Genomic DNA, 27,169 nt, shown 5'->3' on the forward strand with positions numbered 1-27,169 from the left:
TGTTTTTTCAGAGTGTTCTTTTATGTATACCAAGTTTACCACTTAAATGGTTGTGATACATAAATGCATTCAAATACAGACCTAAGGTTGGTTTCTTTTTAAAGAAGACACTCAACAGCTTATTGCAGAAAGAAAAGCAGCTTCAAAAAATAAAAGCGTAAAGAAGTTATAGTAGTTTACACTGTAAAGCAAATGTATACTGAACTAAACATTTTTTTATTGAATAGCCTAGAAAATGTATATTTTACAAAATAATTGGGACAATAATTACAACTAAGTTGTGTTCCAAATTTGAAGTTGATAGCCCACTAAAAGATTTTAGTACCATTTTCATGGTAGGCTAATGCAATGTCTATTTTCAAAACGGTTTGCACTGAATTTTGAGTGTTTAAGCTTTTGAAAGATGCCAAGTGTCTGGAACTCTGACAGTTAACAGGTTAAACTTTGAAATTGGCTACATATAGAAGTTATGCTAGCTAGTGCAGTTTTTCTGCCCCCCCCCCCCTTCAAGCTGGTTGACATAACCCATGGGTGTCCAGTCCTGTTCCTATAGGGCCATGCAGAGTTTAGCTCAAACACACATGAACCAGCTATTCAAGGTGTTACTAAACATAAACTAGCTTCCAGACAAGTGTGTTGAGGCAAGTTGGAGCTAAACTTTGCAGAACAGCAGCCCTCAAGGACCAAGTTTTGGACACCCCTGATTTAGCCTATACATTAATATATGCTTCAAATGGACTGTCTAAACTTGTTCAGCCAGTATAAATAAATAAATAGCCATTCATGCATAAATTAATAAATACATGAAAACCGGATATTGTTGCAGTGTACTTTTAAAGTTTGAAATTATGAAATATGAGTTTGAATATATTTTTTATATAATTTATATTTGTAAATGTAAAATATAAAACATAAAAGTTCGTACGAAATCAAATGAGAATAACTAAGGATGGCCATGTTACTGTATAAATGTGTACATTTGGGGACTTTTGTGTGATTTTGAAGTAACGCTCTACCGGAAGACGGTTTGTCGCGGCCGGAAGTAGTGTTTTTCACGTCCGGTTCCGGTTGTGATTGTTTGGTGTGTGGTGAAGTTTTTTTTATTTAAGTTTGAGCATCGTGTTTTAGGGAACCCACAAACATGACTGAGGTAAAGCAGTGAATTTGTTTTATTGGCGAGTGTTTTAGATTGATGGTCTAGCAGCATAGTTTCGTATTTGTGAATGAAAGAGGCGTGCTGTATTTTGCACATGTGTGGTCATTTGGATTTAACGTTACAAGTCTTATAATAACGCCTTTCTGTCTGATTAATCCGATGATCTGATATGGATATTCTCTGTTTTTTATTCATACAGGAGGTGCAGAAACACTCGGTCCACACGCTAGTGTTTCGCTCTTTGAAAAGGACTCATGACATGTTTGTGTCGGATCATGCCAAACCAATAGCGCTGGACGAACAGAGGTAAATACACAGTCCTGTTGCTCTCAGTTTTATTAATGAAGAACGTGAATGGTGGTGATACGATCTAACCAGAGTCGTTGAAAAAAACGTCGGGGCAACCTTTCATGTTCATGTCGCTCTCAACAGTTCCAAACAGATCCGCGCTGAATGGATTTAAGCTGGACAGATAGCAGCAGCAGCAGCGAGTATAAATTTCTGTAAATATAAATGCATAATTTACACTTATTACTACATTGACTGCATTTATAGTAGCATTTTCTTGTGAGTATAATAGGGGCAGAATTAATAAATTTTTCTGTGTAATTTTGGAGAGAAGGGGGATTGGCATTTTCAATCGTATGCCATGGACCCATATATGATCATTTTAAGGCGAGGGACCCCATCATAAAATTTAAAAGGCAAGCATAAATTATGTATAAAGAGTCAAAACACAATGTATACTGTGTAAAAATAAATGTATAAATCTTATTTGTAAAATAAATGTATAAATCTTATTTGTAAAATATTCCCCCGGTTTCACGATTAATTAATTAATTTAAAAAAATAATTTGATGTAAATGTAAGCCAACTGACATCTGGTTATGGTAGATAGTTAAAGGTGCCCTAGAATCAAAAATTTAATTTACCTTGGCATAGTTGAATAACAAGAGTTCAGTACATGGAAAAGACTTACAAAAAAAACCCATTGCTTCCTCATGTAAATCTCATTTGTTTAAAAGACCTCCAAATAACAGGCAAATCTCAATATAACACTGTTACGTAACAGTCGGGATCATTAATATGCATGACCCCAATATTTGCATATGCCAGCCCATGATCGAGGCATTACACAAGGGCAGCCAGTATTAATGTTTGGATGTGCACAGCAGAATCATCAGACTAGATGAGCAAGCAAGAACAATAGCGAAAAATGGCAGATGGAGCAATAACTGACATTATCCATGATTACATGATATTTTTAGTGATATTTGTAAATTGTCTTTCTAAATGTTTCGTTAGCATGTTGCTAATGTACTGTTAAACGTGGTTAAAGTTACCATCGTTTATTGCTGTATTCATGGAGACCTTCACAATAGCCTTCGCTGTTTTCATTTTTAAACACTTGCAGTCTGTATAATGCATAAACGCAACTTCATTCTTTAAATCTCTCCAACAGTGTGTAATGTTAGCTTTAGCCACAGAGCACAGCCTCAAACTCATTCAGAATCAAATGTAAACACCCAAATAAATACTATACTCGCATGATCCGAAGGATGCATACAGTATGCATGACGGAACATCTTGTAAAGATCCATTTGAGGGTTATATTAGCTGTGTGAACTTTGTTTGTTCACTGTTTTGTGGTCGAGAGCTCGGGGGCAGGGAGCTCGAGATTTAAAGGGACCGCAGCCTGAATCGGCGCATAGTTAATGATGCCTCACAATAGGCAGTTAAAAAAAATTAATAAAAAAAAATCGATGGGGTATTTTGAGCTGAAACTTCACAGACACATTCAGGGGATACCTTAGACTTATATTACATCTTGTGAAAGAACGTTCAAGGGCAGCTTTAAGTGTTGCTCACATTATAACTGCAATAAGAATCTAACTAGCTATTAACTAATGATAAACAACTAAAGCTGGCTACATAAAAATACCACTATTGATAGACTCATGAGATGTCAATTAAAATGTCAAAAAATTAGTCATTTCGTAAACTTACCAGCGGATGTGCTTGGAAGACACTGAACTCAGTTGGGTTCTATTATCTAGTGGGGGTAGCAATTCTGTGTTTTTAACTATCAGTTTCCCCATGACACGCATTGCCTCCGCATTTTACAGTTCCTGTGGAAGTCTATGGGAGTGTCGCAACTATTTTTCAATGGCTCTTTTTTTTTTTTTTTTTTTTTTAGTCCAGGTAGTATAGAGTATAACATCCTAGGAACTGAAAGACTGAAGTTTTACACTAACATTTCACAAGCTGTTTATTATTGGAGCTTGTTTCTGCCACATAATAAAAGAATAAAGGTAATTGTGACATTATCTCACAATTCTGACTTTTCCTTGGGAAAAAAAAGAAGAGAAATTTGAAAAATAGGTTAGAATTTCAAAAAATTCACTTGGAATTGAGTTGTACATTTAGTTATAAAGTTATAAACTTGCAATTCAGAAAGGTAAGAATTATGAGATGTAAACTAGTAAAAATAAATGGTGATATTGAAAGTCGCAATTACATATTATTGTTGTTGTTATTAATTATTATTTTTTAATTATGTGGTGGAAACCAGTACTAATTAATAATACTTGTACATTAAATTTCTTTTAGCTTCAAGATGAAGATGGCAGTGAAGATGAGGACAGAGTACGGACCTGTCTTACACATGCCTGTGCTGAAAGAGGGCAGAGACAAAGGGCCACTCCATGGGTCTGACCCATATGGCCAGCCGGGATACCCACTGCCTGGTACGTCTTTCTTTTTGGCCTTGATTTTCTACACACCAAAGTCTTGGAGCCTATTTTGTTATATTAATGTTTTTACTGATTAAACCTCTCAAAAGCTTTGTTAGTGAAATCAGCAACATTGATTCTTCAGTTTACTGTAATTTTTTTACTTTTATGCAGATACTGGTCCAGATTACTTGGTGACAGGAACTCATCCATACCCATCTGCTCCAGGTAAGACTGAGATTTTTCAAGTCCTTTTCTTTAAGCCTGAGAACCTAGATGCTGAACATTTAAGTCATTTGCTTATTTGCAGATCCTTATTTGCTTCCGAGGCGTAATCAAGTTTTTTTTTTTTTTCCCTAATGTTTTCAGGAGTGGCCCTCACTGCAGACACACAGATGCTGAAGATGCCCAGTGAAGCAGGTGTTCACTCCATGGCTCTGGCTCTTCCTCCTTCTCAAGCTAGGTACTAAGTTAAACACCAATACTTAAGATCTCATTTCCTCTTAAAAGTAGGCACTTCAAGGTTTGTATAGATATATTTTTCATGTCTGTATGACATGTAGGAAGTAATCTCTGCTGAGTTTTGGTTAATTTGTTCACTTGTGATTGGGTTATTTTAATTTTATTTTATTCTTTGCTTTGTAGGCAGGAAGCCAGTCGAACTGCAGCCAGTGTGGCAGATATCCACAGACATGCAGGAGGTGCAGAGAGATCTCAACCCCCACAACACGCACTGGTGAGCACCACCTTTTATTTTTATATTTTCAGTTTTCATTTAAACGTTTTTGTAATTTTATGTGCTTTGTTCATTTGAATTAAGTAGTTTCAAAGATGAAGCATCAGTTTTTCCTTTTTCCTCTTGCAGTCTCTCATGGAAGGCGGCACAAAGACTTCTGCACTGGTGCCAAGAAAGGCTCCTACCATGCCCAAACCTCAGTGGCATCCACCATGGAAACTGTACAGAGTAAGTGTTTTGTCTTCCAGGAGTTAATCAGCATGTTTGTTCATATCAATCCTGAGTACTTGTATAGAAACTTTGTCATTGTGCTTCATGTTATGTTTGTGGCTTCCTTTTTAAAGATCATTATTGCAGAGGCCCAAAAGGGAAGTTTACAATATCTCATTGGTAATGATATTCTTCTCTGGTTGTGTCTCTCAGGTCATCAGTGGCCATCTTGGTTGGGTCAGATCTATAGCAGTGGAGCCTGGAAACCAGTGGTTTGTGACTGGATCAGCAGACAGAACAATAAAGGTGATCTATGTGACTTCGGATTAGGACTGCATGATTAATCCGAATAAAACCAATGTTATGGTGATTCATCACATCACAAAATGTGATTTTATAAGTAAATAAATTAAGAGAGTGTGTGTGTGTGTGTGTGTGTGTGTGTGTGTGTGTGTGTGTGTGTGTGTGTGTGTGTGTGTGTGTGTGTGTGTGTGTGTGTGTGTGTGTGTGTGTGTGTGTGTGTGTGTGTGTGTGTGTGTGTGTGTGTGTGTGTGTGTGTGAGACCTGTGCTGGCAAAATAAGTCAGAATGCACACAGGCTAAAGAGTTCATAAAGTCCTTGTCTAGCGATTCCAATGCTCCAACTAATAATTAAACATGTAAATTTATCTTTATTTGTACGTTTTCAGAGAGGTGTGTCTTCCTAAATCTTTCCTTTGTTTTAATAATCCCTGAAAAATTGTTGTTTTTTTTTTTTTTTGCTGCTCGTTTCTCAACGTCTGGTGATTCCCCTCAGCACAAGTTTGGTACACTTTAACTAGATTTTTCTCAAACTTGACTTTGCTGACTTCAAACAGGTGTAGCTTTTTTTTTTTTTTTTTTTTTTTTTGCCTGATTCTAACAAATCATACATCACTTAAGTTTTTTTTTTTTTAATAGATAATGTGAAAATAACTGAATAATATGCTTATTGTGACTCATTTCCCCACACACACACATCATGCAGCCCTACTTCAGATAATTATTACTCTTATTAACTCTTTCCCTGCCATTGATGAGATTTTCTGGCAATGCATGATTTCACTGTCATGCAGTGGGTGGGTGCTATTACGAATCTTCTGAAGTAGTACAGCATCTCTGGATCCAAAACAAGCAATAGAAGATTGTGATCATCATGATGTGATCATCAAACATTCAAAAGCATACAAATCAAAAACTGCCTGACATCACCGAATGAAATGTCAAACCCACAAAGAGGTGTATGACTGTGCAAGATTTGTGGGTGTTTATGAACTCGATCTATGTTTTGATCATCATTCTGAATCCAACTCGGACGAAGTCTTTGACAGAAATGCAATTTTCTCAGCTTTTTTTTTTCATGAAACTTACCCACATACAAGTGTTGATTAAAAAAGAAGATATGAAGGTACAGTTTTGTTTTAAAAGCAGAGGATCTGTTCTTTCTTTTGATACATTGTGGTTTGCCTAGATATTCATACAACAAAATATTCTGTTGGCCATGAAAGTTTTGTGCAAATGATCAAAAATGCTGGTGCTGACTGGAGAAAAAACATTGGTGGGAAAAGTTAACTTGTATAGAATATAATGTATGATTGAATAGTGTTAATCTTTTGTTCTGTATTTCTAGATCTGGGATCTTGCCAGTGGTAGGCTGAAGTTGTCTCTGACGGGTCACATCAGCACAGTGAGAGGCGTGGCCGTCAGCACGCGCAGCCCTTATTTGTTCTCCTGCGGGGAGGACAAACAGGTTAAATGCTGGGATCTAGAGTATAACAAGGTACAAACTTTTAATACATATACAATGTGCATTCAGTGTAAGCATCACTTAAAAGATATAGATACATTGAGTTTTGTGTTGTCCATAGGTTATAAGGCACTATCACGGTCATCTGAGTGCAGTCTATGATCTTGACCTCCATCCTACAATTGACGTACTAGTGACCTGCAGTCGAGATGCCACAGCAAGAGTATGACACTTTTTTTTTTGTATGTGTGTGCTGATAACCGATCATGAAACTGTTGTGCAAAAGTAGTAATGTATGTTGCCTGTTTGTGGTAGGTTTGGGACATCAGGACCAAGGCAAATGTCCACACCCTTTCTGGACACACCAACACAGTGGCTACTGTCAAATGTCAAAGTGCCGAGCCACAGGTGATTACAGGTATGCATACATTGTAGTTTTGACACTGACTTCTGGTTCATTTTTCAAGGAAATACCATGTATTTTTCTAGGTTATGTATTATCATGTTTCATGTACTTTTATATTCCATCTTCAGGAAGTCATGACACCACCATTAGACTTTGGGATCTGATCGCTGGCAAGACGAGAGCCACACTGACTAACCACAAGAAGTCTGTCAGAGCGTTGGTGCTCCATCCCAGGCAGTATGTTGAACAAAAAGTCATGCTTTAAGAAACACGATAAACTAATATAAATATAGTAAACCTGTAAACAGAATAAAGTCATAAATTAAGGACATATGAAATCCACATTATTTTTAGTTTATCCCACATTCTGTATTTCCATTCCACATTCGAGTTTTTGCTGGATTATGCGTTTCATGGTTTGATTTAATTTATTCTTCATAAATTAATTTTTAACATTAAAAAAAAAAAAAAAAATATATATATTTTAACGTTCAATGCAACATCCCATTTATCAGATCATGGGCTTTAATTTAGAGCTTCACAGCATAATTTTGCTGCTTTACAGCAGTTTCACTGTATAAATCAGTCAATTTTTAACTGTAATTTTAGTTTTAGTAGTTTTATGTAATTTTTATGTAATTAAGTTTTCAACCTAAAAAAAAATGTTACTTAAGGCAACTTTTTTAATTTTTAGTTTTTTTTCATCTAAAATGTTTTAATAGTTTCAATTAACAACAGTAGCTAAGCCCAAATCACAGCTGTGCTGACATTAAGTACAAAAGTTCTCATATTAGTATAACACTACATGTAATACAGCTTTCAATAATTTATTTTTAAAATTTTCTATTTATTATTTAGAATGAACAGTACACTTTACTACGTGTGTGTGTGTGTGTGTGTGTGTGTGTGTGTGTGTATATATATATAATATATAATAATAATAATAATAATAATAATAATAATAATAATAATAATAATAATAATAATAAAAATAATAATAATAATAATAATAATTATTATTTATTTATTCATAATGCATCTGGTTAAACAACTTTTATTTTGGTGATATTCTGACCCTTTTTTTTTTTTTTATATTCAATTTGTGATTTCCATATCGCATAGTTTTAAATCATATCTTCTCTTTAACAGGTACACCTTTGCCTCTGGCTCTCCAGATAACATTAAGCAGTGGAAATTTCCTGATGGGAACTTCATCCAAAATCTTTCAGGACACAACGCCATTATCAACACACTGGCCGTCAATTCAGATGGTGTTCTGGTGTCTGGAGGTGATATACTCCTTCACACTTATGTTTTAATGCCAGTTATGCTAAAAATATATTACTTATTTTATCTTCTACATAAGTTTACCTTTTGTCTTGCCTGGGCTGCATTTAACTCCACTTTTAGACATTCACTTCTAAACTCACTAACTTCCATAATCACTTCCCCTCAGGGGAATCCCCACTGCTATTTTGAAGTGCGTTCAGCTTCGTCAAGTGGAAGACGGAAGATTTGGACTGACCCTTGACCCCTAGATTTTGACTGAGGGAGCAAGTCTACTCATATGTATACTTCAGGCAGACCCATAGACCACAATGCAACATTATTGTGATGTCACACCCAATGAAAGAGAAACCATTCACTATAGCAGATTTCAAGTGGTCAAGGGCTTAGAGTTTTCCATTTAAACCCATTGCAAGGGTTTCGCCAATAGTGGGCACTCGTGCACCGTAAGCATTGACGGACATCCGAGTGAACGAAAAGGGGGGAAGTTAGCAAGCCATAAAAGTGGACTTAAAAGAAGTTTTTCTTTATTTCCTTGAGTCCCCTCAATTGTTGAATCTTGCCCTGACTATCGTTCGATTGTTTTTCAGCTGATAATGGAACCATTCACATGTGGGACTGGAGGACTGGCTACAACTTCCAGAGGATTCATGCAGCGGTGCAGCCTGGTTCTCTGGACAGCGAGTCAGGGATTTTTGCATGCGTGTTTGATCAGTCTGAGAGTCGGCTCATAACAGCAGAGGCTGACAAAACCATTAAAGTCTACAAAGAGGACGACACAGCTGTAAGTTTATGGTTCACTAGTAATACTTGTTAAAAACTATATTGATAATAATTAACATTGACTGGTAAGAGAATTGCCTTGATGTGATTTTGCAATTTTTCAAGTTAAACCTTATTCATTATTAAACTGTTAATTTTTCATTGATGGATATATATATATTTCTTTCAGACTGAAGAATCCCACCCAGTTAATTGGAAACCTGAGATTCTGAAGAGGAAAAGATTTTAGTTTTTTTTTTTTTTTTTTTTTTTTTGTATTTAATTTTTCTATATTTCAATCCTTTCATTTTGTTACATTTTAGCTGGCTGATTTCTATAACAATGTCTGCTTAAGGCATAAACAAACAGCACATCCACAATTTAAGGGAAGTCCCGAGACTTGAGATCAGATGAGACTCTTTGCGTTGCTCTACCTATTTAAATAACAATATGAACATTGCAGTTGTATACATGAGGAAAGGTTTCTTCCCTGTCTACTCCAAACATCATTTGCAGCTCTGTGTGACAAGGCCTGACACTTATTAATTCTGAACTGCAAGAGGTCCTGCAGAATAATTATAAGGGTGAATGTTCTATTTCGGATCTGAGCACTGTTGCTGATCTCAACCAGAGTCAAACAATACAAATGTCATTTACATATATACTTGCTGTACATTTTTTGACATTCATAATGTGACATTTCTTGTCAATTTACAGCGGGGGAAAAAAACAAAAACAAGCCCGTCTATACCATGTATCTGTCATGTCTGGAAAAACGTGTTTTATTTCCTGACACAACATTTTGTAAAATAAAGAACCGTCAAGTTTAAAACCCATGGTTTTCATCATATTGAACTGATCTTCATTTCATGAAAGGCATAATTTCAAGAATGCAAAGTTGAACCTCTGCTGCCCTCATTAATGAAAGTAGAATAATTTTTGTGCTTTTTCTATTGTGCATATCAGCTTTTGCAGTTTCTGCCATTATTCCTGTGAAAAGCAATATGTTAATTGAAAAAGGTTTTAACTTTATTCACTTTTTCATTCTTAAACTTTTATTTCTGGTAAAGTATTGTCCATCGCAAAGCCAGTGTTTTCCAACCCAGTTCCTGGAGGCTCCCTTTTCTGACCCACATCTTTCTGGTTTTGGAGTCCACTAACTACTGATGAGTTTAATCAGGTGTGTTTGATTTGAAAGAGTTGTAAAAAGTGGGGTGATTCTCAAATAGAAGGCTACATCCTAGTGAGGCTGTGTCCTTTCTAGTCCAGGCTTGTAGGCTAAAGTCTACCTCAGCATTAAATTCTTGAATGATACAGTCTAGTAAGTGCACATGGCTACATCATAAATGTTTCCACCCCTGCGGTCACAACATGAAAATACTATTTAAAAGAATTTGAAAAATACTTTAATGCAGTAAAGGTAAAAAACAAAAAAAACAAAAACATTACCTTTTTATCTCCAAAAGCATTTTTTTTCTTGCATTATGTAGTGAAATTTGACAAGCTCAGTGCCGATTCATTTTCTGATAGTTCTTTTTTGTGAAGTGGAATTTTTGCAAAGGATTGTGAGTGAGTGAAGGTCGCGAAGAATATATTTGATGCGTCCTTCAAAACAGGCAGAATGAAGGCTGTTTTCAAAGGATCCTTTAAATTGAGACGTCCTTTTACTGAGCTTGCCGTAGCAGCCAAGATATGCAGTCTTACTAGGACGTAGCCTTCCGTTTGAGAAGCACCCGTGTAGTGTTGGTGTGCCTCCATGAACGGAGTTGTGAAACACTACTTTAGGCCATCCATTCAGGTTTCCTTGCTGAGAATCATGCATGTGAGATGCTGCATAGGACAAGCAATTTGCAAAATGGCTGGATGGAAGATTCAATCATAGCTCAAAAATATTTCCCCTGATCTTGATTTTGGAGTTCATTTAGTTGCTTCACTTTGTTCATGAAAGGTCAAGATCTACATTGTCCTTCCTTTTTCTTGTATAGAAAATAAATAAATAATTGAGGGATGCGCGTTAGAAAAGTAAGTTTTTGACCTAACAGACTTTCTTGCATGTCAAATTAAATTTCATAAGTGCCAGGAAAAATTTTAAATAAGCATAAACATAATCATTCACATATTACCCAATGATTAAACTGACCCCTTGTCCGGACTGTTTACCCCTATTATTAGCAAAACATTAACAGAGGGTTAGTTCACCCAAATATGATAATTCTGTCATTAATTACTCAACCTCATGTCCTTCCAAACCTGTTAGAGATTTCTTCATCTTGGGAACACAAATGAAGATCTTTTGGATGAAATCGGAGCGCTTTCTGTAGACAGCTATGCAACTACCACTTTGACGCTTCAAAAAGTTAAAGAGATCGTATGACTAATCCATATGAATTGAGGGGTTAAGTCCAAATTTTCTGAAGAGACTCGATTGCTTTATGTGATGAAAAGATTGATGAAAAGGCTTTTATTAACATATAAACATTGATCAGCAAACATAAACAAAAGCTCAACTGAACCTGCTTCACGTGAGAACAAACCTCTTCCGGAAGCTCAATCATGCTGTGTAACACACGAGAATGAATCTCATTGGTTCTCACGTTTCAAGCAAACAAGCTTGAGCTTCCGTTTACTACAACTGATGTTTGAGTTGATGAATGTTTATATGTGAACAGATTCCCAATACAGTCATATTTCTGACACCTCTTTGCCTGATCTGAAAAATTCACAACCACCTATAATCTATATACTCTTTATATTAATAAAGAAATACATGGGGGAAAATACAATGTAGACAAGAAGGCAGTTGTTTCCTGTGTCGAAATAGCTGACACAGTATGTATTGATTGATGCTCCACAGCAGGGATGTTGAAATCCTTTTACATCAGGGAGCTTGGAGTACAGCCTGTTCACCCCATGGCAGTGTTCTATCATGGTACTGGGGCAATATTGACTTACTGACCATGTGGTCCACAACTCCTACACAGAGGTTAGCACACCTACACAAAACCTGATATAACAAACCCTGATGCATTCCCAATAATACATTTTTGTCTTTTTTACCCTTTTTGATGACTACTCATTACAGTGTAATTACAAAAAACAGTTCCGAGTAATATTAATTAGTTTAAGGGTTCGGTTTAGTGTTAGTTGCTTGTAATTATGCACAATTGATTGTTATTGCAATAGTAATTACATGTAACCTGTGTAACAAGGACTCTTTAAAATAAAGTGTTACCTTTTTTTTTTGTTATGAGGTATCTATTTGTAGGTATACCTTCATTTTCAGTGATTATTTAAGTAAAGAGGACTACAGAATACATTTCACTTACAAAAGACCGAGAATTTTTTTTATTAATTCATTGACAGATGCAATGCATTAGGCCATTACATTTTAAATGAGTTGTTTAAATTTAAAAACATGACCAACATGACTTGTGTATGAAGCTTTTGCAGACCTAATTCTTGAATAATGGAAAATATCAGACATCAATAGACATGTTTACCCTCAATTGAAAATGCCTTGCCCATGTAATTCCCATGTATTTCAACAATTGTTTCACAAAAATAAAATGAAAACTCAGAACAATGGGGAGAGCTTTGGCAAGGTCTTTAAATGTCTCCCAGGCCTCCAAAATGCTTGGCACCGCTTTCCTGCCCTCCAGCAGTGATTCTGTTGAGGGGAATGATCTTCATGGTGGTCTCCTTCAGAGAATACCAGCGACTGTGCCACGTGGCCCAGATGATGCCGTTGTCATATCCTTGCTGTGTGTCCTTCTCTGTGTACTTGCCACCTGTGAAGACAGAAACCATACATCAGCAAAGAGATTCCTGCATGTATAATATTGATGGATTTTGGAAGGCAGACCATCTCCTATGAAGAGGGAAGGGTGTAAGGCTTACCTTGATAGTATTTTCCATTGAGATGAGCAGCATGGCAGCGGTTCATCCACCAGCCGGACCCTTCCTGCAAGGCACAGTGTGCTGCGAACTTGTCATTGTCTTTGTCAGGTGTACTGAACTGCATGCCATTGTGAGATGTGTAGAATTTGTCACTGGGATCGTCGCCAAAGTCATAACCATCAAAGGCATCACCGGCATCTCCGCCAAAGTAATAAGCGTACGTCAAGCGGTAGAAATCAACTTCTGGTCCAAGTTTGAAAGTGGCGTAGTCGGCATACCTGAGAAAGCAAGACAAATTTGTGACAAACACTCAACTTATTGATTGTTATGCACCTTAATGTTCAGCAGCATGTATGATCTAACTGAAGAGGTCAGGAAATTTTACTTTGCAAAAATCAATTTTGGTAACAGAGCAAAGTCCTGTTTGACAACTGCAGATAAGGAAAACTCTTGCATTTTGAATTCATGGATAAGTCTTGCTTAGGTTTGACACCAAATGCATTCTTGTAACATAAACCATAGAGCATAGTGCTATTAGTGCTAGCATGGGTTTGATTCCCAGGGAATGCATGAACTCCCAAAATGTATACCTTGAATGCAATGTAAGTCAATTTGGAAAAAAGTATCTAGGAAGTAGGAAAACCAATGGTTTCCAATGGTTAATTACTTTTTGTTGCCTTCCCAATCGACCATCTCTATCCTCAGCACATAAGGCACGCTGGACTGAACCGACAGCAGATGTATCTTCTCATTTCCTAGCCAGAACTCTGTTCTGTCATCTGGTGAGAGGTACCCAAAGCCTTCCTTATACTGAATCCACTTTTTGTTGAAGTCAACGCTGCCATCCCGTCTCTGAAAAACATACAATTAATTTTGATTGATCAATAAAGTTGTATGCATTTGTAACTGGTCCTACTACATTGAGTGGGATTTGAGTCATCGTCATAAAAAAGGATGCTAAAGATCTCAGGATCTAAAGTCAGTCTTTTGTGCACCTCTTCAGGCCAGGGGAGTGAAGTTTATCTGAACAACTCTTACTAGCTGGACTCTCACCACCCTAAATCTCACTCTAATCTGGGTCACGGCACCAAATGTAACTGGTCCTGTTTGCAACAGTAGTGGGATTCATCCAGCATAGAAGGTTTCTTTTATCTTAGGAATGCACCGATATCAAAATTCTGGCCTACCTATACAATAATGATTAAAAACTAAATTAATCAATAATTTAAAATGTAAATTTATACATTATGTATAATGTGAAAAATTTATTTTGAGATTTGCTAAAAATGTACTAATAAATTATTATTATTAAATTAAATTACTAATAAATTATTAGTAAACTCTTTTGAGTGTTAGATGATGGCAAAGATAATCAGTACAATTTAACACATTTAATCACAATTAAATATCCAATGTAATTACAAAAATCTTCAATATTCCCCAAAAACTGTTATGGTTTTTCACACATATCCAGTGTCCCTACATTTCCCTACAGGAAATTGTGTTACTGTGCATCGTCTGTTGTGTTACGTACCCTCTGAAGTACAGTCCATCCACGTCCAAAGCTGTCTATCTCACAGTAGACCAGGAACGCCTCAGGAGCCCTGGCTGGTTTTACATAGTAGAGCCCACTGACCTTACCACCTTTGTTTGCAATGTCTTGACAATCTGCAGAAAAGTACGCATGTATTCAGCTCTCTAATCTTATGTAAAGTAAATTTACCCTGTTGTCATTGCTATGTTTATATATGCTGATTTTACCTTTGCCTGTGACCGTCTGAATCTCCACAGTGTCTTTGCAGGGCTCTTTGCACACCTGGTCCAGCTGGAGAGACATCTGCTTTAAATCAGTTATTCGTTTCTCGTTAGCCTGTAGGATTGACTGCAGTTGACTGGAGAGGGGAGATGAATAATAAAAAAAAACATTTAATAAGACTATTGATTTAAGTAATGACATTTAATAAACTATCAAGAAAAGTGGTATAAAAAAGAAGAAAAATTGCTCACTATATTTGATCTTCCTGAGCGAGAATGCTCTTCTCAAATCGCAGTATATCATCCAGCATGCTTGAAGATTTTTTGATGTATGTATCTGACAAAAGGATTGTGTTTAACCTCATGAAAATCAAGTGAAGTTTAAAATTTACTTTAAAAAATTGCAATTCATTCATACATACACTAATTATTCAATGGTAAGAAGTTTTAATTTCTGTATTAAAATTAATGTTTATATATTTTGACAGGAGTAATGTCAAAAATGTCATGGTGGTACAACTGTCCTGATATTATAATGAAGAAAAATAAAAGCCCCATTAACAAAATTACTGCATAGAACAATTTTTAATTATTCTATAAATGTCAGATTAATGCTTTTAACAAATTGTTTTACTTTTTAATTAAATAAAAAAGTCCTGTTGTGTGACCAATTCATGTGGCCCAACTTAAAGATTGTGTTCATATTTTAAATAAATAAATTATGTCTATAAATAGATAACCCATTATTTTCACTTTTTTAAAATAATAAAATACAAACGCATGTATTCAAGGTGTAAGAAAAATATGGACAACTGTAACCTCCTGGATTTTTTTCAATCCATATTTAATGAAAAATTGTGATACCTGGTGCTTGTTTTTGTGCTTGTGCTTCTGAGTCTCTCAGGTAGACCACTTTGTCCTGTGCTCCTCTGGTAAGGTTGGCGATCTCCTTCAAATCCTGTTCCATGTCATCCAGCTGTCTGTCTATATCAGGCTGGTACCTCTGTAGGTAATCAGCAACTCCACATGTGGTAGGGCAGTATTTCCCCTGAGGAAGTGAGGACGGAGAGTGACTGTTAAACCACTGACTGTTACAATAAAGCATTTTAGATGCAAGTTTATTACTTAAAACAATCCAGAGCAGACAGTCTGTACTTACAAACCCATCGTTTGGGTTACATATATCTTGCGGCGGTGAATAGTCCCCTCTCATTTGCTGAAAAAGGTGAAAAAAAGGAGAAAAGACAATTAGTAAAAAGCATTATAACATATTTGCTATTAAAACAATAACAATAAAAAATTCAGTGCCGCTCACCGCTGACGTTAATGTGGACAGCAGCAGGATGGAAGAAACCACATGCATGAACGAGGCCATGTTGGACCTGCAATCTGTGTGGTGTACTTTTGAGAATGTGAGGGACTGTTGACTGCTGCAGGATATTTATCCGATCAAGGTCCTCCTCAGAGATGAAGATAACAGTCCACTATACAAATAAAAGCTAACACAATCCTTCTCTTACTCACTGTCTGACTCAGAACTAATCGTAAATGTTGCAGAGATTGGTCAACATGTCCATCTTAATTCTGAATACATGCTAATGTACATAAATGAGAAGAGACAATCGAGACAACTTGTAAGGGTTTCATTACTGGTACCTGAACATTATATCGATCAGGGGTCTTCAACCTTGGTTGTATATTGTAAAAAAGCCTTGCCCAATATGCATAGGGTACCATATTAATGTATTTATACACTTTTTCATGATGTTGACAATGCAAAGCCATTAAATGTAATCATTGACAAAGTCATATGGTAGATTAGATTAATACTTAAAATAGTTAAATGAGGGGAAAATGAAACATTCAGCTGAACCGAATCTTATTTAGCTTTGGTTAAAGTTAACTTTATGTTTCTTAAATTATTTTCTTTTCTCACAAAAATGAGTTTGAGACTAAATAAGTGGTGGACCCCTGCAGTGTTCGCTTTTAAGGACCTTTAGATTAAGTTTTGTGCTTTCCACCATATATTTTTCCGTATACAGAAGCATAATAAACACACACTGTTAAAAAACAAACAAACAAACAAAAACAGATAATGGTCTGGGTTTTTATTTTATTTTTTTATTTTTTTACAGAATTTTTCCTTTTTGTCATTATACAATGAGATACCTCTTGTTAGATATTTGCTGTAATTTAAAGTTCCAATATTCTTTATTATTAATTACAGGTAATTTCTTATATTTTGGTATTACATCAATTTTAATCTGTGTAATCTGTCATTTTAATTAGAGTAATGTTGATGAATATTTTACAGATTTATTCTGTAGTAAAAGAAAAGAAAAGAAGTGTAAATTATGTATTGTTATTTTTGTAAGAAAGCGATTTTGGGTTTGGGTCAGGTTCAGGCTTCAAATTTATCAGTACCTGTCGAGCTGGCTCAGGTTGAGTCAAACGTTCTCGGGCACGGGCCAGATTCAGGCTTCAATTTAAAGCCTGTGCAGAACTCTACTTGTCACTGTACATTTTGTTGCTTCTATTGTTCTAATTTGTAATTTGCTTTGGATAAAATGTAATTGTAAATGTATAAAATAACAGCAATAATACAGTATAAAGGTATACAGCAATTGCCTTTTCATGTAGATGCTTTTGCATTGATATACTAAGCTTGTATTTCCTATCATTCATGTAACTTTACATACATGTTTCTGTACTATGACTAATACTGTAAATGTGCAGGTTCCTTTGATTAAAGTTATGTAAACATTTTGTTAATTTTACATAAATTGGCTGTAAATGTTGCTATTTTTATGTATTTGTAAGTACTTAATTTAGAGATAGAACTTAATTTTGTTCAAAGAATCTGTGAGAATTGGTTCTATAAAAATAAAGATTAATACTGTAAATATACAATCATGTGTTTCTGAATTTTATAAATTATTTCATAGTTATTGAAAAGTAAATTACTGTAGATGAACAGAGCACTTTTATAAAATAACTAATTAAAACCCTTACTGAGATTAACCTTAAAGTTAATTATTTTCTATGTAATTCAGTTTTTTCCATGGATTAATAAGCAATTATCAACAGTAATATACTGGAAATTAATTTATTTGGACTGTGAAGTCTACTCTGTATTTGTTTTTTTGCACGTAATTTTATGAAATGGTAGATGTGAACTGTTGTAATGTGAGTAGGTGTGATCTGCTGCAATTTAACAGAATCCGTCTGCAAACTTTGCTGCCAGACCTTTTACCATTATTATTATTATTATTTTTTTTTACTGTGTAGGCATGAACAAGCAAACAAACCAAAATGACAAACAGATCATTTACTGTGACACCACAGACCCATTGCCACAGCGCTTATGGGTCAGGATGCACATTCTAAGTTAATGATTTGTAACTTTTTTTCTTTTGAGATCAAATGTTCCACAAACCTCTACAGGACATGTACACACCTACGCACAGACAGACACTTTTCCTAACATGCTTTCACCACCTGAGTCACTGAGGCAAAATGATATCTTTCTTCATTTTACTGGTAGTAAACAAAAAAAAGGTGAAAGAGGTCCACCACCTGAGTCACTCATGTACAAAAATAGTCTTTCTTCATTTTTCTGGTTATAACCAAAGCAAAGAATTCAAATGTTTAAATGATTTTTTTTTTTTTTTTTTTTTTTAAAAAGGAAAAAAGGTTGAATAATGTGGTATGAATTAATCTTCCATGGTTCTTCCAAGAATTTACATTCAATAAAGATTCACTACTTAATTAGGCAGTATTTAACTGATTAATACACACATTTTAACAGTCTGATTGATAATTTGAAACTTTTGATAGTTATAAACATTTTAAATATTTTTATGTCTGAATACTAGTAAATTTTAATAACTTTAAATATCAATATTCTTGCTCAATACTTTTCTATGTTTTCAAGGCTACAAACATCTGTACCAAAGGTGATATAGACTATGAACATGTCTTAACCAACTAAACCACTAGGGGATGTTGCAAATCAAAAGTATTACATTAACCTTTTAACCAGAGAAGCAATACACACATCTGCAGCTTTTAGAAACTAATATAGTTGAAGCTACTTAATATACTGAAATGGATGTATACTCAACTGAATGAGTAAATGAGTTGGATTTACTTCGCTAAATTGGGTACATTTTTGTTATTTTTATGTTAATAACACTAATCTTTGTATAATTAAGTTTTCTGAGGTGTTTGTATTCTCTCTCTCTCTCTCTCTCTCTCTCTCTCTGTGTGTGTGTGTGTGTGTGTGTGTGTGTCATACTAAATGATGTTTTTTGAAAATGTAAAAATGCAGAAAGTTTTCTGTGATGAGTACATTTAAGTGTAGGTTAGGGGATAGAATATACAGTTTGTACAGTATAAAAATCATTATGTCTATGGAATGTACCAAATTAAACAGAACTGGGTTTTAATGCCATGTTCAGTTCAGTTATCAGGTGCTTCATGACCTAAGACTGCTAAAGAAAGCTAAAAGTTAGCTAAAATGTAAAAGAACATTACAGTCAAGCTGAACACTAAGGCCCGTTCTGTTATCCCTGCACACTTTGTTATTTGAATACTATTTAAATGTTCGAAATATTACAACAACAACCCTAAAATGGATAATTCTGGTCCTTTATTATGATTGGCTGAGGCATGTTCAAAGCAGTTGTAAAAAACTCTATAAACACACACCTGTAATCTCATTACATCAGTATTACTGTTGCTGTTTGTATATTTTATGAAACTTGCCAGGTTTATGTAGTTACCATTTTATAAAAGCAATAAGTCCTCTTAAGGCATGGTTTACAGTGATTTTAGAACAGCAGCCCTTTTTAAAATTACTATAAATCATGGCTTCATGTGGCTTATTGCTTAATTTGAACACTGAAATTTTGTCTAGGCTAATGCTATTCTTCTTCTAATGTAAGTCCAAAAAACAGGGTTTCTTTTTTTCTTTTCTTTTCTTTTCTTTTCTTTTCTTTTCTTTTCTTTTCTTTTCTTTTCTTTTCTTTTCTTTTCTTTTCTTTTCTCAGCCAAATCCCTCTAGTATACGAAAAGGTCTAGGAGTCTTCTACCATAATTTGATTTATAGTAGCACAAAATAATACTTTTTTTATTTAATTTATTTATGTATCTATTTATTTGTGGAATACATTTTGGTAGGTTTATAAACAACATGAGTGTGAGTAAATGGTGACAGTTTTCATGTGTGAAATATCGCTTTAACCACCATTTTGCTCTATAGACTGGATTCCTTTATTCAGGAAAATGTAATCAATTAAGTCTGAAGCCTAAGTTTATAAAATCCTCATAGCTGGTAAACTTTTGTTTTGTAAGGTCTATATCGCAAATGCATGTTGAGAGGTGCAATGAATGTATTCGACTAACAAAACAAATTTTGTAGTATCCCTGCTTGAGGAGTTTTGTGACAAATGTCCAGCTGCAATTGGAAAAGATTAAAGTATTATAAACAACAAGTGATAAACAAGATTCAATGAGTCAAGCAAAGGTCAGCTCTGTTTTTCTTCTTTAACTGTGGTAGCAGTGATAGGTATGAAAGAAGTCTGATCTCTGTCTGAAAGGTGATTTAAAGATCTTAATTAAAACAAGACAGATTTAACACAATCAGCTTTAAGACATAAAGGATCCAGTATGAAATACAAAGTGAGACACTAATCCACAATAAATCCACAGAGTTGTGCAAAGTAGTACCTGGTTAAATTTTAAAGCTTTATTTACAGCAATGTACCCTATAGCAGGTCAGTTTACTAGAGCAGTGTGTCTAAAGAGAGCTATGTTCTTTACATTCATATTTCTATAAAGAATCACAGCAGGCTTTCTTCATTCTGTTTATTTTCTGCTCAGGTGTATCATGAAGCTCTGACAAGAATATCATTAAAGTGACCAGGCTGTGACCTGATTTTATGGTGCGAAACCATATTGAACGTGGTAGACGACAGATATAAGACATGGCTGACCTGAGAGTCAACTTGAGCGTCTGTGAACTTAAACTACTCTGAACTCTGCCTGAACCTCTCTCAAAACCAGATGGAGAGCTGCTTCCATTTCACAAGTCCCAAGAAGCAGCCTGCCAACTCTGTAGTCTCCCAAACAAATGATAAGAAATGTCACCACCATTGCAGCCATCATGGGAGGTCATTGCCGTCTAAACTGTACTGAAATGCTCACATAGTCTTAGGTCATTTTGAGGTTATTTAATATATTGCCTGAATTGAACTTCCACCAGTATACATGCCACGATGAAGTCTGCAAAACTGTCAGGCTTGTCGTTTTATTGGCTTGTATGCAAATGTCATTGTGAGGATAATGGAAAAATGTTCACACAGACTATAAAAATAACTATAAAGATAACTATATTAGCTTCAACACCAATGCACGATCATGTTCTTTTTATTATAAGTGCTTCCCGCAGTGCAGTTAAGTTGTCTGCCACTTTAAAGGCTTGAGCGAGATGGATTCTGATTGGCTGTCAGTGTTTATCATTCATCAACTGACAAAAATTTACCTGAAACTGAAAGTGAATTCAATGATTTTGTTCCTTTTTGTCATTTATCTTCATGTTTGTGGTTATAGCTCTGCTATTCTATTAAATTTAGATTGATTTTTAAAATGAAACCTTTATCGTTATTTTTATCGTCTTTGTTGTGAATAGGCCTTAATACAGTGTGGTGTAGAACTAAACATAAGTAGGTCAGCTATACCTCATCAAGACCCAAACAAGCAAATCCTCAGTTCCAAGAATTATATGGTCCGACCATTACAATATTCGGTCCCATTTTATATGTGGCCTTAACTGCTATGTACTTACATTTAAATTGATAATTTGATACAATGCACTTATTGTGTACGTACATGTTTTTACTGTTTTTTTTATTGCACATATTTTAAAACACCTGCATGTAATTACATCTGTAATTAATTTCTGTAATTACATTTATAATTACACTGTTGACCCATCCCTTACACCTTACCCCTACCCTTAAACCTGCCCATACCACCAAAGCTTTCCCTAACCTTACCCGTATCCACCTCAATAGCAGCAAAAGTGTTTTGCAATTCAATATGAAACCAATAAGTATATTGTACTTATTTTTTGATGTAAGTACATAGTAGTTAAGGCCACTTAATATAAAGTGGGAACTAATATTTTTATGTATTTTATTCTAAAATATTAGTAGTCAAATCTTTGCTGAAAAAAAAGGCCTACGAAATTTGTGTATCAAATATGATACAGTAGGCTTTAAATCTACTACTTGCCTTATTTCATCTGATTTATAGTTTATACTTTTTTTTAGGAAGTAAAACTAATTTTTTTTTGCTTTATGAGCACGTAAAAAAAAAAAAAAAAAAATCTGACAAATCTTCCATGTCAGGTTTTACTTTTATTAATAATATTGAGATTTTTTTTCCCCCCATTGTCAAATTAATTCTGAAAAAAAAAAAAAAAAAACCCTCTTCCCAGCTTCTCCAAGTGTTGGTTTGAATGCATACTGCAAAATCACAATTGGTCATACATTGTTATTGTGATGTTTGCTGAACCATCATGACTTGAGGTGATGTGTGTGTTAAAAACTGCAGTAACGCAATCAAGTTTTAAATATTCATTATTTTGTTTTATATAGCAAACTGCTTCTAATGTTTCTCATAGGGATTGTTTATGTTCATGCAAAGCAGTTACTCAGGTTTACCTCTCCTGTCCATTTGATTTACTGAAGTCCTCTATCTTCTTTCCTCCACTTTAATCCCCCCCCCACCCCATGCTTCTCTTTGAATTTTGTAAACAGGATTGGAAGGAACCAGCAATGAAAGAATAATCAATAAATGCACAAAAACAGTAGTGAGAGTTAAGTATAGTGCATTTGTTTTCTCAACAAGAGTACTCTTATCTGGCATCCTGTAAATATGATCACAGTGAATTTGTAAGTGGGAGGTCATAGCAAGGGCAGTGTAAGTTCAGCGGCCGTCACTTTGAGTGTAGTTCTGCAATGACCGCAGTTTCACATCTGCCCTTAAGACCTCAGACTGCCTGGTGAGCACATCTGCCAAATATTCAACATAAACGGCTTTCAAGGCCACAATAATGAAATGCATTTACTATTAGGTTTATATGCTAAACAAGATGGGTACTGTGAGATAACCTTTTACAAATGATGAAACAGAAGACAGTGTACATGATCACACACATGTATTTATTTTATATCTCTATTTTGTTGAAATCAGCGCACTGTGATGATTTTTCTAGCACTGTTTTACCTATTGCACTTAATAGATGTGCTTATGAAATCTGCCCACAATAGTTTTCACAGCCAAAAGCCTGTGCTAATAATATTGGAGACATACAGCACCTTTAAAATCATTCTAGGTGCAATGGCACGAGATCAGTTCTCAGATGCCTTGAAAGATTTATTGGTTGTACCATCTGTACATATGGTATTAGACCATGTTTAGACCTTATGACTACTTTATTACAGACTTACCATCAATGGTTAGTTCACCCAAAAATGAAAATTCTCGCATTAATTACTCACCCTCATGTCGTTTCACACTCGTAAGACCTTTGTTCATCTTCGGAAAACAAATTAAGATATTTTTGATAAAATCCGATGGTTCAGTGAGGCCTGTATTGCCAGCAAGAAAATTAACACTTTCAGATGCGCAGAAAGCTACTAAAGACATATTTAAAATAGTTCATTTGACTACAGTGGTTCAACCTTAATGCTATGAAGCGACGAGAAGACTTTTTGTGCGGCAAAACAATGACTTTATTCAATAATATCTAGTGATGGAGGGAGATTTCAAAACACTGCTTCATGAAGCTTCGAAGCTTTACGAATCTTTTGTTTCGAATAAGTAGTTCAGAGTGCGTTTCAAACTGCCAAAGTCACGCCCCCCAGTGTTGAACCATTGAAATTTTGAAACACTTATGACGTAACGAAGCCTCTGAAATCACGTGACTTTGGCAGTTTGATACATGCTCCGAACTACTGATTCGAAACAAAAGATTCGTAAAGCTTTGAAGCTTCATGAAGCAGTGTTTTGAAATCTCCCATCACTAAATATTATTAAATAAAGTTATTTTGTTTGTTTTTTTGTCGCACAAAAAGTCTTCTTGTCGCTTCATAACATTAAGGTTGAACCACTGTAGTCACATGTCTTTAGTAGCTTTCTGGGCATTGAAAGTGTTAATTATCTTGCTGGCAATGGAGCCATCGGATTTTATTAAAAATATCATAATTTGTGTTCCGAAGATGAACGAAGGTCTTGCGGTTGTGGAACGACACAAGGTAATTAATGACAGAATTTTTATTTTTGGGTGAACTAACCCTTTCATTACTTCTCCCAGTTTGTCAGCTAAACTGGTAGCAATCTTACACAGAGCCACTATTGAACATTTGAATAATGTTTAAGTATTGATTCTGAACCAGTTGCATTGCTTGCTTTTTGTATTATAAACTGAAAGGAAGAAGGAGAAAGAATTCTGTGAGATTAATGCTGCTTCTTCTTGAAGAATTCATGAAAAGTGTTCACACACATACAAAAATAAGACAGTAAGATACTCTTCTGATTAGCTGCTAATTTATAGGTTAAATAGCACTTGGAGCCAAACTTTGTGGAGGAATTGTACTGATTCTGATTTCATGCTCTAGTTTCATGCCCTAGACTGGACAAATGGTTCTAATGATTTAAAAAGAAAGAGGATCTGGAAGGATCTGGGAATAAAATTCACGTTTATCAGATGACCTGATTACGACAAAGAATCTCTATTACATGCCACTGCTAATTACAGTCACTTATTCCTTTCACATTTGCAGGAATCTTTTGGGTGCTTAGGAGAAAGGCCGGGAGGCTAAAAGGCTGGACCAATGTGTGTGAGAACAGCAAGCGGTATTGTTATAGGATAATCAGCTCCTGCCTCTCACTAAGGGGCTCACGTTTCACAGACAAAATCAGCTCAAAGTGGACTTCAAAACATGTTCATGTAGAGGGAAAAATATGGTTTTGGATAAGCTTTTTCACATGTCTGAAACACATGTGTGAAAAAGTGTAAAATATAATGGCCACACAATAACAAAGTCTCATTGTGGAGATTGTTGTTTTCTGTTTGCTTTTCCTACAGTTGGTCTTGTGAATTTACAGTCACACAGTTGAATTAATAAGCACATTTAATTACAGAGCAGAGTTCATTTCAGTGCTGTTTGCAAGCAGTTTAAACAAACAAAGTAAATTTATTGTCAGTCAATTTCTATTAATATATATCAATAATGTCAAATACCAAAATAGTTTAATAAATATATTAATCAAGATTTCCAACTATTTGATAGCTAATTAAATTAATGTTATCAATGAAAGGTATTATAAAGTGTTACCAATAAGCTTACTGTTTATTTCCAAAAACCACTTAACATTAAGTAATCAAGTGTTGAAGCATTAAAGTGGTTTAGTGTGGGAATGTAACTTCCAGCCAATCAGAATGCTGGGAACCTCCTCAGTCCTCAAGCACATGCAATATAAAATCTCAATCGACTGTGAGGTCTTCACAGTCATAAAAACACTAAAATGCTAGACTCGCTGACATTTCTATTTGAGAAATTCTTTCTCTTCTCAAACTTTAATCTTTTTAAAAGTCTATGGCAGGAGACGGAGGAGTGTGCAGTGAGATGTCCAATGCTCAGGAGAGGAGATCTATTGGAGGTGCAGCGCACTCTCTTCATTCATTACGGCATCTATCTGGGCGAGAACAGAGTGGCGCACCTGATGCCTGACATCATGCCCATATTAACTAACGACAAACAGCTTATTAAACCAGTTGTCACCAACAAAAGACTCATTTTAGGCTGCATTTACAGAAACGCGAGTATACGCGTCGATTCGGTTGAAGATTTCGCGTATGGAGCACAGATATTGGTGAATGATATGGATATGAAAATGAAGTGTCAGGCACTGGCGAGCGAGGATGTCGCGAGAAGAGCAGAGAAACTGGTCGGCGATATTCCGTACAGTTTATTATGGAATAACTGCGAACATTTCGTGACGTATTGCAGGTACGGGACACCTGTGAGCCAGCAGACAGAGAGGGTGAGTTCTCTTTATTACAAAACGTGGAAAATATAGCCTAGAACACACCTTCTGTTGTACATAGTAATTAAAATAACCGAATTAATAATAATAGCCTATGCAGGCTATTATAGAATTAATACCATGCTTTCAAAATACCAATACTGGATCACAAATGCTAAAATAATAATAAATTATTATTATTTTTATTATTTTTTTAGTGTCTATAAAACCTAGGATTTTGAAAAATAATCAATCATTAGCCTGTTAATGATATCTTTAATTTTTTTATTTATTTTATTATTATTTTGCAGTTCTGTGACTGTCTGAAAACCATTATTCGGGACCAGAGAAGTGTTGCCATAACTGTTGGGATGGGAGTGATGTACATCCTTTACTTTGGCATGGCACCTTCAACTACATTACCCACAATCCTTATTCCCTTCATTCTGTGGATGGCTGGCTGAGAGACACTTTCAATACATCACATAAAACAATACAGTTAAAGGGGACAAATACACAACTAATACACAACAAATACAGTGCAACAGCGGAATATGTGTATCATGCAAAGTCTGATTATGTAGTCAAGCAATGTTTGAGCATTGTTTGCATTTTGCCTCTCTATATGTTAAATGGTAAGCTTTATCATTTAAGCAGTTCATGAAAACATGCCATTAGCTCTATCTTGCTTTTAAAACACTTACTTAAAATTGGTAAAGCCAATATTGTTGTAGCTTAAAGTTACAGATTGCATGTATATACTGCTCACAGAAAGTGCCTTATATATGCATTAAGCAAAAGTGTTAAACAGACGTGACACATTTCACTGATCAATTTTTTTATTTTTTATTATTATTTTTAAGCTCTGACAATGCTTGATTGTGAATTTGTACAGTTTAAAATGTATTTAATACCATAAGTTCCTAAACAAAAACCAGAATAAGAACATTTAGACAGAATTTGAGGAATGTTAATAGTAGTTGTGTAAATAGTACTATTATTTCTGGTTACTGCTGTAAACAGTTGATTGGATTTATTACCATATTTTCATCAAAATAAAGCCAAAATTGTTGAATTCAAAACATGTTTGACTTGTTTTTAGATCAGGTCAAAGTTCTGTGTTCATGAAAAGAATAAAAAATAAAATAAAAAAGTAGACTGTGATTGTCAATATTCACAAAAAGTGTTAGAATTTTATTTAGAAAGTAGCAGTGTTTGTGTCTAAAGCAGTGGTTCTCGGCATTGGTAAAGACAATATTAAGAGGCCCCCTGATGTAGGGTAGGTGCCCCTACATATTTTCTCTGCTTCTCCTGCTGTAATGATGAATAAGCTTTTTGTTTTCAAATATATTATTACCAGAAACCAG

At 35.0% G+C, this 27,169-nt stretch overlaps 3 protein-coding genes across 3 annotated transcripts; 2 read left to right on the forward strand and 1 right to left on the reverse strand.

The window, feature by feature from the left end:
* Window positions 1-1,031: 1,031 nt before the first annotated feature.
* plrg1 (pleiotropic regulator 1) lies at window positions 1,032-9,871 on the forward strand. The gene is made up of 15 exons (XM_067403658.1): window positions 1,032-1,150; window positions 1,356-1,462; window positions 3,767-3,903; window positions 4,063-4,116; window positions 4,258-4,351; window positions 4,534-4,624; window positions 4,754-4,852; window positions 5,048-5,140; window positions 6,482-6,631; window positions 6,720-6,821; window positions 6,914-7,016; window positions 7,133-7,241; window positions 8,154-8,293; window positions 8,882-9,075; window positions 9,244-9,871. Exons 1-15 carry the CDS (start codon window positions 1,142-1,144, stop codon window positions 9,301-9,303), a joined length of 1,542 nt encoding a protein of 513 aa, XP_067259759.1. The 5' UTR covers window positions 1,032-1,141; the 3' UTR covers window positions 9,304-9,871.
* Window positions 9,872-12,369: 2,498 nt separating this feature from the next.
* Window positions 12,370-16,134, reverse strand: fgg (fibrinogen gamma chain). The gene is made up of 9 exons (XM_067404612.1): window positions 16,021-16,134; window positions 15,865-15,921; window positions 15,570-15,753; window positions 14,958-15,042; window positions 14,712-14,842; window positions 14,485-14,618; window positions 13,618-13,802; window positions 12,951-13,228; window positions 12,370-12,841 (listed from the first exon to the last, which is right to left on the reverse strand). Exons 1-9 carry the CDS (start codon window positions 16,078-16,080, stop codon window positions 12,660-12,662), a joined length of 1,296 nt encoding a protein of 431 aa, XP_067260713.1. The 5' UTR covers window positions 16,081-16,134; the 3' UTR covers window positions 12,370-12,659.
* Window positions 16,135-25,295: 9,161 nt separating this feature from the next.
* lrata (lecithin retinol acyltransferase a) lies at window positions 25,296-26,857 on the forward strand. Its single transcript, XM_067404478.1, has 2 exons — window positions 25,296-25,820; window positions 26,114-26,857. Exons 1-2 carry the CDS (start codon window positions 25,302-25,304, stop codon window positions 26,264-26,266), a joined length of 672 nt encoding a protein of 223 aa, XP_067260579.1. The 5' UTR covers window positions 25,296-25,301; the 3' UTR covers window positions 26,267-26,857.
* Window positions 26,858-27,169: the final 312 nt, after the last annotated feature.

The sequence above is a fragment of the Chanodichthys erythropterus genome, chromosome 12 (genome assembly GCF_024489055.1).
Source record: "Chanodichthys erythropterus isolate Z2021 chromosome 12, ASM2448905v1, whole genome shotgun sequence".
Lineage (NCBI taxonomy): Eukaryota > Metazoa > Chordata > Actinopteri > Cypriniformes > Xenocyprididae > Chanodichthys > Chanodichthys erythropterus.